Source organism: Antrostomus carolinensis, unplaced genomic scaffold (assembly GCF_000700745.2).
Source record: "Antrostomus carolinensis isolate BGI_N321 unplaced genomic scaffold, ASM70074v2 scaffold4423, whole genome shotgun sequence".
NCBI classification, from domain to species: Eukaryota; Metazoa; Chordata; class Aves; order Caprimulgiformes; family Caprimulgidae; genus Antrostomus; species Antrostomus carolinensis.
The window spans coordinates 48,929-62,586 of record NW_010307113.1 but is presented as its reverse complement, the minus strand read 5'-3'; the positions used below and the strand labels follow the sequence as shown (position 1 = coordinate 62,586).

Below are 13,658 nucleotides of genomic sequence, written 5' to 3'. Positions count from 1 at the left end.
CAAAACTTCAGCTTTGCTTAAGCTGATAACTGTTTAGATTTGACATATTTGACAAATCAGAGACGGATTTGAAATAAATAAGTGCATCCTATTTGAAAACTTTTGAGCTTTACAAGTGCATATGGAACTTGCTGATGCTTAAGGTAGGTAGCTAGAAAGAGTTTGTTTCTTGGGCTAAGTTGGAGAAAACTAAAATTTAGTAAATCTGTTAGCTGCAGAATAAGGAGCTCATACCTACCACAAGCTCTAATACATGTAGACTTGCCTTTTCATAAATTTGAAGGAATCAATACATTGTTAAAGTTTCATTTTTAAAATCCTTGTTTCAAAGAGCACCAGTAATTGGTTTACCGTATTTTGAGTACAGTTTTTGATTAATATTGGCAGTAGAAGCAGGGATGATAAACCAAACTTTACATTCATATGAAATCTGAAAGCATTTTGTCAGGCAAGAATCTTACCTGCTTTGTATGTCTGTATTTCAGGTCAAACACAGTCAGCAGTCAATGTGTGAAAAATTTTGGAAGATCACTTCTTGGTGGTTACTGTCATACATATATACCTGATCTAGTGCTGCATGGAATAAGTAATGATGAAAAGCTCAAGCAGTGTCTGCTAGGAGATCTACTTCATGCAATGCATGTGAGTTAAATTACTGTTATGAGTCATAGCAGGAGTTGCAGTATTACTGAGATCTACAGAAGCAGATCCATTGAATAGGTTTCTTTCTATTTAGCTGTTCTTAACAGCCACACCTGACATGTCTTCCTTCTTGAAAGATGTAAGCTCTTAATTCACTATGTGCAAAGCCTGTTCATGCGGGAATCATGTGTGCTCTCCTTTATAGTCTCTTCAGGCTTCTCTTCAAAGATAAACACAAGAAAAATTGTTTGCAACTTGAAGTTACAAACAAGGAAAAAAACCCCTCAAAATGCTTATCTTTTCAGTCACAATAGCAGACAGAATTATCTATATTTCATAAAAATGATGTGCAAGTTGAAACATCTTATTTTACCACTTAGTGGCATATGTTGCAAAGGAGATTGAAGTCTTGTGGAGGTCTATATTGTACTAGACTGTAGCAGAAATGACTGAAAGGAATTGTCTGTAGGTAAGAACTTTGCCATGTTCTTACTCTACTTTAGGTACTCTTAAATTATGTAATTAATTTATAACTAACCTTTCACTAAAGTAACTGTGTGACCTTAGGATGCAGTTTTAAATGTTTAACGAGTAATTGTCAACAGCTTTTCTCTATAGCAATTAAGAATAGTCCTGCTGGAATGAGTTCATGTACTATCCAAAATGGTGATGCATGTGTATGTAACTTCTTTAAACAACATCGGATTGGTCTAATATGTCTCTTCATACATATCCTGCCTTGATTGTGCATAGTGAAATCCCTCATGTGTCTCTGAAACATTAAATATACTTTCACCATCACTGGATCAGTATAATTATCGCTCTCTTTATTTTGGAAGAAATTTATATATTCAGGGAAGGTGGAATACTTGAAGAAAAAAATATTGGAGTTGTGATTTTTGAAACACTACTTAAAATTAAGTACCTTGATCACATTGGTAGATAAGACTTAACTGATGTTGCTGAATGTAAACTCTGTCACCGAAGTTGGTATTCTGTGTCATTTTTTAGATTCTTTCAATTTCACATTGGACAAAAACATTCATTGGATCACTTTCTTATTCCCTGCCTCAGTGTGAATAAAATAGGAACCTCAAACTAAGTTGTGGAAATGTATATGAAAGTGTCACGTAATGTTTGTGTTTTGTATCTGTTTCAGCATCCAGTGCTAGATGAGCCCATAGCAGAAGCTGTCTGCATTATTGCAGACACAGATAAATGGAACGTGCAAGTAGCTACAAGCCAGAGAAAGATGATGGACAATATGAAATTAGGCAAGGATGTTTTGGTTTCGAGTCAAGTATCGAGTTTATTGCAGTCTATTTTACAGCTTTACAAACTCAACGTCCCAGCTGACTTTGTAAGTATTTCTTTGCTGAAGACTGAAGCTAATGAAAATAGTTTAGCTTAGATAGCAAATGCAGAGTTTTGTACACCGTGTTGCTACACCAATGAACTAATGCCCGAAATAGTGCAGTCGGTAAAACATATTTAAAAGAATGCAAGCTACAGTCCAGTAACTGTTTTATCTGTAATTTACGTCTAATAGATCAGATTAAAGTTAACTGCTCCAAAATACATGTGACAAAACTGAAGTTGTTTAGGCAATTTTACCATGGTCCTCATGTGTTTATGATTAGGGCTCTTAAATTTGAGGTTTATTTTTTTGTTTGTATAATTTCCACACTTCTCTACTCTTTTATGTTGTTGAAGCTTCTATCTACCCAAGCCTGTTTCAACCACACAACTTTCTATTCTTGGGCTTTCTATCCAGCCCCATGCACTGGATGCCTCTTCTCTATCCTCCCCAGATAATTGTGCCTGTGTGTGTTTACTTGTTTTTCAGCCAACCCTGTCAGCAAGTGCTATCTCAGGTTGCCTTGCCAGTGTCTCCATAGGATTGCTGAGAGGAGACTGTAGCCTGGAAACACCTGGGGGTGTGTAGGTTGCAGCAGGGGATGTTATTTCGCTATGTTGCATACTCCCTATCTCACAGCATCCTTCCACGTCCTCTTTAGTAGTGGAGTTCATCAGAGCAAATCAGTAATGCTGGTTTTGCTGATTACAACAAAATGACCCACAAGTCTGACAGTGGTAATTATAATACAGTTTTTAATGCAAAATATGTGGGTACATTTTCAATGTTGTCTCTATTATTCTGGGCATCGAAAAATACACCTACTTCGGTTAAAATGATGTCCTATTGCTTGGACAGTAATGCCTTAAATTCTGTCATTTTAAAACTGAATAGTTGATTCTGCAACTGAAATGCTCTTTCCAGTATTGCCTTGGGGTTTGTGTATGCAATTTCTGTATGCTTTGTGTGGTGTCAGAGGGGTTTGGAGGTAGAATGTTTTTCAGTGTTTTTTTTAATTTCCTTTTTCTAAGAAAAAGGAACAGTGAAGTGACAGTGCTAGTAGTTTGTAAATTTTCTATAATTTATGTGAGACAGACTTTGATCCTTCTGTTGGTGGATTTTACAGCTCTGCTGAAACAGAACTGTCAGTGCATGGAAGTTAAGTGTTCCACTAAACTCTAGGGGGAGAAGTGTGACTTTGTTATTGTAGTGATTCTGTTGATTTACATTTTGACAAAAACATACGTACTAATATCAATCAGAAATTAGCATAATGGAGTATGTTTGAAGTTTCCTTTAGTAGTGTACATTTCTTTACATGCAGTCACTATTCAGATGAATAGGTTTTTTGTGGTACAATAAAAAAACGAAATACAGCTTGAGACCGGATGAAAGGCAAGCGGTGATATCTTTCTTGCGGCACTTCAGACCGATAACCGCACTGCAGAGAGCTTCGCAGTGCGCCAGGGTGAGAGGGAAGTGATGACCACGACTGCTGCATGTCATCAATATGTCAAAAGTTTTACCTGCAACTTTAAACTAATTTTAAGCTACTTTTCTATTTTTAGAAGTGACTTGCCATTTTTTTTCATTTAGTCAATAAGAAAAGCTGCAGAGGAAGCTACATTAAAAAAAAAAAAAAAAAAAGACTTCTGTACCTTGCCTAGTGTGGACATTTTTAACAAAATGGATTCATGTACCAAACTTATGAAGAAAAATATCTTTTGATTCTTTGCTGGCATTCAGGAGGAGCAGATAATCTTATGTAAAGAATCTCTCTTTTAGAATAATGTGGGATTCTTCCTTACTCGCTCCCTCATAACTTAAAAAAAGAAAAATCCATAATCCTTTAGCACAAGTACTGGAATTGAAATATATTGAACCTGCTACTTTGTGAATCAGCTGCATGCTTCTCTGAACCACTGAGGAAGTGCTCATAGGCTTTTTGCACTAGAGTTACCTGTAATGGAAAAGATGAGAATGTTTCCCTTTCAGCTAGAATCAGTGTTATGATTGTAATTACTTGAGTGAAAACTTGCTTAAAGTAAGTAGATCAAACTACTCTCGGAAAGCTTTTGCCTTTTCTCTACTGGTGGCAGTGATCTTTTGCTACTACTATGTGGCACGTTTTTTAAAATACCTCTTTATCTGCTGTGATTAAGACCTGGTAAAAGGTCAGAGAGTCATTAAACATCTTCAACTTGCTCCAGACCATTGGGAAAAACACATGGTAGGCTACCTACAAGCATGAGTCTTTTTTTTTTTTTTTTTTCCTCTCATTACTTTTTAATTAGCAAAACTGGTTTTGCAGGATCTCATTTCTAATACTTATGGTTTTCATTCAACTTAAAAAGTACATTGGATGATGGCCTGAAGCTATTTGCTTCATTGTTTCTAATGGCTGTCTACACCTGCTGGATGATTACACATCTGATAATGTGAGGTTCTGCATGCGCTTCCTGCTTTCATCCCCTGGAGTGTGGAGAGCTGAACTAATTTAACTTTTTTGAAGTGGTCATCACTGTGGAAAAAAAGAATATATCAAATTGAATGTGCCTTTTGTCCTAGAACAAAATAACTGATAAGACATCCTACCTACTCACCATGTGAAGAATCCTACCTACTCACCTTATGTTACCAAAAAAACTCCTCTATTGAAGCTAAGGTTCATCTGCTCTCCTGCAGTTGGTGTATGAGAAATTACCATGCATCACATGACTGTATTTAAAAATCATATGCTTTTCTAGCATGCTACTATTGAAAGAGAAGGGGAGTGGTTAAATTGGTATTTCAACTTGAACTATTACCTTTTGGCAAACAGCATCAAATGTTTAAGCAATTTTAAACTAGAATTACCTAGGACTAATAAAAACAAATGCCTAAAAAGGATTCATAACCTAGCGTTTCCAGTAAAGTAGTGAGCAAATGAGCTGTAATTTTATGACAAATAAGATAATGGTGTCTTCCACTTCCTGAGTCTTAGCTTCTTGAATGGCAGATCACTAGAGCTAGAGAGTGCTAATTTTAGGAACTGTTGTGTATTCAATTGTCTAAAATGAATGTTTCATGAAAAAATAGTACTGACTTATAACAAAGACATCTTGATCCAAGCGTTCTGGTTTGATTCTTAGTGAGATGTCTTGAATGTCTTCGAACTTTGTTAAAACTATTTAAGTCAGCAGAAAGGCTGTGGCTTACTTGAGTGGGAAATGGATGTGTAGTTTGTGCAACAAACTTGCTGCCCCAAGCAAACTGGAATGCCCCAGTTCTGTGACAGGGGTCTCCTTTGAAGGGCTAGTGTAAATTTTAATGTTACTAGCACAGCTGTAACAAAACAAATTGCCTCTTCCTGATTCTGGAGTGAAGATTTAGTTTGAAAGATGTTGTAGCTAAGGTAGAAGCTAAAATGACGTGCTTACATTTCTGTAAAATTTGCATGGGATTACTAAAGCTGTTCTGAGGTTTTGGTCTGTTTTTACAGTGTATAATGCATCTTGAGGATAGACTACAGGAGATGTATCTCAAAAGCAAAATGCTTTCAGAATATCTTCGAGGACATACAAGAGTGCATGTAAAAGAACTGGGAATTGTATTGGGGTGAGTATTGCAGTTATTGGTCTTAACCAATGGCAAAACTTGGGGCAGTTATTTTCCTTTTCAGTTTCAGAATGTTTACATCTTGTTTCCATGAAGACTTGCTTCTTATATTTAGCACTCTCTTCTTTCATGTTGCCTAATAAAGTGTAAAAATGGGTTCTACTAAGCCATCTGGAAATCAGGAGAAGGGACAGTTCAACAGCAAGAGCAAATCACTTGTTGTTCTTAAATCTTCAGAATGAAGAAAGTTTGGGTTTTGATCATTAGCTTATCCACACATTCATACATATTCTTTGTCTCAGTCTCCTTAGTGAAAACTTCATCCCAACAAATACTTGAGAATTTTTGAAAGGTTAGGTGGTGCAGTTGTATGTTTAGGGAAGAGGGATTGTCAAAAAGCAGATGTAGGAAAATAGACAGGTGTCCTGTTTGCCAGCTGTATTCTAAAAATAGTACTTGACTGGCATACAATGTTTAGGGATTCATCTGCTGACAGCAGAAGAGGGGGAAGGGGGAAGAAGTGAATACACATTCCCAAGATGATTTTTATCAATGTAGGTAAAATTTAATTTATCTTTATCCAGACTGTTTGAGATTTCATACTGAGAAATGTAGCTGTAAATAGTGAAACCTTGAAATAAGCACTTTCCTCAGTTTGTGTGTATATACATATATCCTGCTCTGTGAGCAGCTTTACGTGGGAAATGGTTGGAAACTGACCATTGCATTTGAGAGATATTCCTGGTACTGTTATTGCATAATAATAATTCCAGCTTTTGGTCATTTTTGGTAAGAAAGTGCTACTGTATGATGAACTGAGCTATATTCAAAACATGAAATGTGCAGTCTTCCATAAGCTGATGTTTAGTATTTTCTTAAACTGGGTTTATTGGTGCCTACTGACACTAAGGCTTATGGCTTAATAAATAAATAAAAGTTTTTATTTAAATAAAAAAAGATTTTATACCACAAAATGTAGTACTGCTATCTTTTGACTTAAATGGTAGCATATTTACTGGTTTTAAACATTATTACCTGCATTTACTAGTATGTCATGAGAGCAATAAATAATAATTAAACAATGGACTCAGTTATAGCAAGACACTTGCAGTTTCTTTTAAAGTGGATGAAAAATATCCTCTTGTGTTTATCTTATTTTGTGAAGATGACTGTGTATTTTAAAGTCTGTCTTTTTTTTTTTTAATTTCTAGGATTGAATCCAATGACTTGCCTTTGTTGGCTGCTATAGCAAGTACTCATTCCCCGTATGTTGCTCAAATACTCTTATAAATTTAAAATCTCAGGATAGTCATTCCCTTAAAGTAAAATAAAGAAAATGGGAATGTTGAATGAAGAACAGAGGTGCCAAACACTGGTAAAGGGGAACACTGAGGAAAGCAGGTGATGACTGTACATTCTACCACCTTCCGATTCTGATTGCAACTGGATGTTTTATCGGAGGACTTCAGTTTACAAAATGTAAAAGGCATTCAGGTTTTTCTTACAATCTCACTTCTGAATTAACTCAAGAAAGTGACTACATCCTCGCATTTTATTTTATTGAAAGTATAGAAGTTAACACTATGTGGCAGGCCAGGAGCTGCCGTCCAAAACGCTGCTCAAAACCATGAAGTTACAGTTAAAAGAACAAGTGTGTTAGAATGGATTTTGTAATACTACACTTGTGAGTGTGGTGTGGTGTATATTTCTTTGCTGGGAAGGAGGAGAAGCTGTAAACTATGTATATAGCATTCCTATACACAAATGTATTAGATGGGACAAGATTTTCTTGCAGAGCATGCATGTGATTTTCTATAGTAGAAGTGATGGGCTCAGAACAAGGAACCTGGATTCAGCAGCCAAATGTTATGTGGGAGTAGAGGTGTGCATGAGGTGATGTGACTTTGCTTCAAGGACAAGAGGTTAAGAAAACTGGCTGCTTCTGTTTTAATGAGGAGACATTCAAATGAGCCCGTGGCTGGAAGTGGAATGGACTTCTGAGACAGGGATTTTGTGGGAAAGCCTTATGGAATTTCTGCTACAAGTTTACATTTGTTGCTGATGCAACTTCAGTAACTCTTTTGAGTTTCTGTATGACTGTAGTCCTGGGAACTAAACCTGTGTCTTGGTGGCATCAAGTATTACTATCTCCGAGGAGTATGAATTTGAGAAACTTCTGTACAATAGCAGTGCTGTTAGTGCGTGCCTGTGCGCACGTACACCAAGCAGTTGGCACAAACTGAAGACAATCTTACTGGGGAAGTAAAAGACAACAATCAACCCCCTACCAAAACTTTAGTCAAAAGTGTTACTTTTTTCCAGCTACTAGTTATTGCTATAAGTAGGAATAAAAGAGGAGCATTGTTTGAAATAAGATGAAATGTAGGGGGCAAACCCCAATATTCGATGTTACTATGAATGTTTGCAATTACCCTTTTTGATTCTACAGAAATCTTGAGCTATCGTCCGGGTGCCTTTCCTTAATAGGTTAACTACTGAGACCAGAAACTACTTCTCCATTAGTTGATACTGGCCTTCTGTGTTTCTAAAAGCAAAATTTTGTATTCTACTGTTTTCATGTGATTGATAACATGAATGTAAAAAAAAAATTACTTTTTTTGCATAAAGCTCTGTTAAGCTGAGTATGAAAGTATGGACCAGACTGAGGAAAGAACAAAGGATCAAAACAAACATTCTTAAAGAAACTGAAAACTCGGCACTGAACCATTCTGTTGTGAGCCAGCATGAGTCTGAAATTGTCAGCTTGCAAGCAAATTGCTAGCACCACAATTGCTTGGGAATAGTGAATTCTAATAAGAAACTCTTGGTCACCGGTTATGAGTTCTCCTCGTTGGTGATTACGGATTTTTAACACTGAAGGGACACACTTTTATTAAAAGTGTTTTTATTTCCTACTATCTTGATGTTTGGACTCTTCTACAGTAAACTTTTAATGATTTGAAACAATGAAATGTGCATATTGTGAGTTGTTTAAATGTGATGGGGGTCTTGCTTAACCTTGTGTTGCTTTTTGAGGGAAATAGGTAGACTGACCTACTGTGAAGAGGGGTTGTTTCCAAGTGGAGAGAGACTTATTATTCTAATACAGCGCTTCTAAAGGTGTTCCTCCTATGCTGGGTTTCTGATCTGACATTCCAGATGTTTCTTTTATCGCATTTTCATGCTTGTCCCTAGTATTCTGCCTAAAAAGTCCAAAATCTTTCTGTGTTTCAGGTTTTCTCCTACTGGTTATAGTTAGCAAACTTTTCATATCTTTGGTCTGTGAATTTTTCTATCTGCTGGAAAGTAAACTTACCTCTGCCTATAGCTGTTAGCAGATACTGCTCTCTATTCCACAAGGTTAAGACAAAGTAAGAATCATAGTCAGTCACATTCCTAAACTACCCCTGTGATGGAGAATGTGTGTGTGCGCATGTGTAGGACTATGAAACCGCTTCCCTGAGTGTATATAGAAATCTTCATGGACTTTCTCTATTTCCTGTCACTCTTAAATAGTAGCTGAGTTCGTTAAAAGTCAATTCCAGTTCTCTTCAAGTATTAGTTGGGGTTTTATCTGAACAGACTCTGACGATTCTTCAAAGAAATATGTGCTAACATAGAAATATGTGCTTTTATTATCATAGAGTGTACTAAGGAAGTCAAAGATCAGCCAACACTCAGTGATTTCAAGACATAATACCATGATCAGTAACACCTGATTTTACTACATCAACTATTAAAAATAAAAAAATTACAAGCTTGCATTTTGGCAAGACATCAAATTAACCTAAGGATGGCATGTGAGCTGATGGTCAGAAGCACTTGATTTTCTTCAGCCCAGGCTAAAACTTTATAGTTCTTGCTGCTTTCTCTAACATTGTGCTGCTCTTCAGAAATTACGTGATGAATGATCACGTTCTTACAGTTTTAGCTTGGTCAGAAAGAAAATCCAAAGTGAAAGCTGTTTATCACCTTTAAAAGGCTTTAGACTAAAGGAAGTTAAATGCATATTTTCCCCTCCACCAAATGTACTACCTCAGTTGACAGGATTCCACCTTCTAGGGCTTTTTTTGACTCTAAGTCTTTAACTTGTTTTTGGTAGCATCATGCTGTTTATGTAAATTAGTGTGGCATGACAGGGCAGTAAGTATTTACAGATGTGTTGTTAGACATCTTTAGGGCATGTTTCTGGTTTTATTTTAATAGGATGAAAAGTGATATGAATGTACAGATGTGTTAGAAATTGATAATGTAGCTTAATTTTCAAATATTCCAAAGTTGTTTTTATCAGTATTACGTAGGTTTTTTTGTAAACTTAAATACATAACTTTCTTGGTTAAGTGGGAGTGCACAGTCTTTCCAAAATCCCACATAAAAACAGTTTACACAGTGCAATTTAAAGAATGTATGCTTTTTTTTCAGGCAAGTCTAAACCTTTGTACACAGAGGGGAGGAATGAACAGCTAAAATCTAGTATTTAATCTAAATGAATTATTTAACCCAAAACGATACTAAGATCTAAACATTTTAATTTAAGTAGGTACTCTCTGAACTAATGTATACAACTTTCTGCTGCCCAAAAGAAACAAATAGACACCGATTCTGTAATTCACATTTCTAATGGTGTCCTCCAGAGTTATAGGTTGATCTTTGTCAGTCCCTACTATATCCGTCTTTACTCTTAAAGGCAAAACCCCTTTTCAGACACACCATTCTTGTCCACAAAGTGTACACAAAATGATCATTCATCCCTCAAGTATAACTTCTACTTCAGTTAAAATGACCCAAATAAAAATCGAGTCTGAACTGCTGAATATACTCTATACTTTTTTTTTTTTTGAGGTTGAGTGAGCTAATTTGGCATACATAGCAGGTTTTCTATAGTAGAAAAAAATGTGCATTGCTATTGCATGTTTGGAGAGCATAGGCTTTTTTAGGAATGATTGAATACCAATGTCAAACTATATGGTTTTTTCCTTATAGTTGTTTATGTACGCTATTATTTTGGTCTATTTCTTTGCGGCATTTGGTGCAATAAACTTTCTGAAATGAACATAAATGGTATCTGGTATCTTCCTTTTTAAAACTCCCTTCTGAAATAGCTGTTCTTGTTGTTTTAGCTGAGATCTAACAGTGTGTGGATATTGGTGGAGTAAGTAAGTATTGCAAGAAAAGTCTATCAGGAAGGCTTCACAAGACTTGGAACCTGATTGAACGCTATGAGTGTCTTTGGAAGCTTTACGCCACTTATGTATGTAAACAAGATCTCTTATAGTGTGAAAACTAGCTGCAAAAAATTATGAAAACTGAAGACACTGTTGGAATAGGTTCTGCAAGAGGTTCTACACACCTGTGTGGCTGTCACTCAGCTCAAGGGCATATGAAAAGGGCTATGTGAAAAATGTGTTGCTGTTGTATAATATATCCACTTTTTAAAATTAACCTAACTTGAATGAATGACACCTTGTGTCTACTAGGCTATGACTTGGTTGATGGACTTGACATGAATTGGTTTAAAATAAAGAGGTCTTCAGTTTGTGTCATTCTCTGTGATCTGAATTTCTGTTTAGTATTCTGCAGTTTACTGGGGGAAGTCCTTATTTACAAAATAAAAATGGGGAAGAGATGATCAGCTGTAATTATGCTGAACATCTTTGAACAGGTCTGAGGTATGGTCTGATTTATAGGGTGCGTAAGCATTTCTTACCTGTAAACTGAAATGTTTGAGGTTTGCTTGTTGGTCAGGCTAACAAGGATTGGAAACAAAACAAAAGCCCAGGAACTTTGACATCAAGGACTTTTCACAGTGCTCTGAATACAGCTTCTGGCTTTCTGGTCTAGCTGCAGTAATTACCAACTCTGGAGCATTTGGACATAAAACTTCTTCCTTTCTCATGCTCAGAGGTGCTAAATGCTTGTGTGTGCGCACTTGAAATGAGAAATATTTGTTGCATTGTCTACTCCAACTCCTGTGTCATTCATGGTCCTGTTAGTACTAGGCACAAATGGTGACCTGTCATAGAGATGAAATAAATTTGGTGTTTATGATAATCAGGGTTTTTTAGTATGCAAAGTATATCAAAGTGATGGTTCTGTGGTAAGCTGTGACCTCACTCTAGCTCTCTTCTTGCCAAATTGTGTAGCTGCCTCCTTCTTTCCAAGTTTGTGCTTTCATGAGAAGGCTTGAAACAATTTAATAGCTAACCCCTATAACAAGAGGGTTCCCCATTACCCTGTCCAGTCTTTCCTCTTGTCATACTACCTGCACCTGCAAGTTGCTTATGCTGTGGCTTGCTCTGTTTCTTGTTGAATCACTCATATCCAGGTGCAGCATGTCTGCAGAAAAAAAGCTTCTGATGGTTGTCTGCTGGGTTAACAAGTTGAATTTGGCTCTAGTAAGTGCTAGTGTAAGGGCAGGGGAAGAGATGGGACCTCTCAGCTAGGAACAAGAGAGAACCAGAGTGAGATTGCTCCAGCTCCTGATGTCTTTGATACTTGTGGGCCATTGGACTGGCTCTTAGCACTTAGCTAAACTCTTTCAGAATTCATATGACTGGGACCATGGCAGGTTAGCAAGATGCAGGTGCACAGGCTGAGCAGTATAAAATGGCCAAGCGTTGGGAAAGGGTGGAGTGCTGCCAAGTCCCTTTTAGAACTGACAGCTGCAAAAGATAAAATAATACGTAGATTTGAAAAAACTATCAAACTCTGCAGTCAAATTCCATGATTTAGTCAAAAGATGTGACTTGAAATAATACAAATATTAATGGTGAACAAATGATATAAACCTTTTTCCTCTTAAATAAAGGGCAAGAAGCACAGAACTGATGAGGAGAGATTCTCTTGTAACAGGGTGTTCAAGGCTACAGCAGGTGTAAGTGAACATGAACTGTATCGCAAAGTAACCAAGTCTTGTGCTAAAACTCTGCCAGTCTTTTTCTTTTCTTTTCTCTCTAAATCAAAAAGTCCTGCAATACAGCCAAGTTTTCTGCTAGTCATCCATGCACCGTGTTCTTTGGTCTTCTGTGCATGTGCAGTTGAAGAGGTCATGACTGAAAATAAGAAACAGGATTTTGGATGTAAAGAGCATGCAGCTGAGTGACAAAGCATGAGACTGTGACTTATAAGGGTTCCAATCCCACATAAAATTAGCTGAAGTGGCCACATGCTAGTAATCCACATGCTGGAAAATTAATAGTTGCAGTCAGTTGTCTGTCTGGCACAATCCCAAAACTGAAACCATTTAAACAGTACAAGTAGAGTAGCATCCTGTCTCAAAATCCTAAAGGTCGACAAAAGGCCAAAGGGCTTAGGAGTGACAGTTGAGCACTTAAAAATAAATATAATCTCATAAAACTGCATTTCTTCCATTTGGAGCTATGAGAGAGATTCCACTGTGATCTGACAAAATGGTGTTTGAGAGGGAGTGGACTCCCCTGAGAAAGGAGTTTCCCACCAAGGAAGAAAGCTCACGCTTCTATGGGCAGAGAAACATTTATGGATGTGGAAATATGAAGTGATACTTAGGTTGGCTTGAGATCTTCCCAGGGAGTGGTTGTGCTGTCTGATAAGAGTGCTGTGAGGTCAAGGGCTGGGATATTTGACTCACAAAAATGTTTTGCCTTCCACTGGATTGAATTCCAACACTGTATATTATGACAAAATTGTTTTAAATGGGTCCTTTAACTACCATTTAATTATTTTACTACCTCATCTTTTTTCCCTGGACAAAACAAGCCTGAATAATTTTATCCTCTTTTCTGTTCATTACTGTCCCATAAATGTTTTCATTTTTAATTTTCTACAGTATTGTACCACTTTTTTTTTTTCTTTTTAAGATCCGCACAGGCCTTGTTAGCCTTAAGATGGACAAGTCTCCTAAAATGGTTCACTTTAGCTTTGAAAAATATAGGGGTTTTGAATTGAGCATTTTTTGTTGAACTACTTTGTGATTCCCTGGAACATGGCAGCTTTTTTGACCTTGAGATACAGCCAGCTGCCTGGCAGGAGGGATAAAACAAAATGGAGTTAACGCTGAGGGAGGGATAACTTTTTTCCTTTG

At 36.8% G+C, this 13,658-nt stretch overlaps 1 protein-coding gene across 1 annotated transcript in view; it reads left to right on the top strand.

Moving 5' to 3' along the window:
* The window catches only part of LOC104522897 (folliculin-interacting protein 2), a 33,271-nt gene extending 26,385 nt beyond the window's left edge, over positions 1 to 6,886 (top strand). The window contains exons 15-18 of the mRNA XM_010165308.1: positions 486 to 642; positions 1,802 to 2,002; positions 5,481 to 5,596; positions 6,808 to 6,886. Coding sequence (XP_010163610.1) covers positions 486 to 642; positions 1,802 to 2,002; positions 5,481 to 5,596; positions 6,808 to 6,886 — 553 coding nt within the window. The remainder of the gene's footprint in view (positions 1 to 485; positions 643 to 1,801; positions 2,003 to 5,480; positions 5,597 to 6,807) is intronic.
* The last annotated feature ends 6,772 nt before the right edge of the window (positions 6,887 to 13,658 follow it).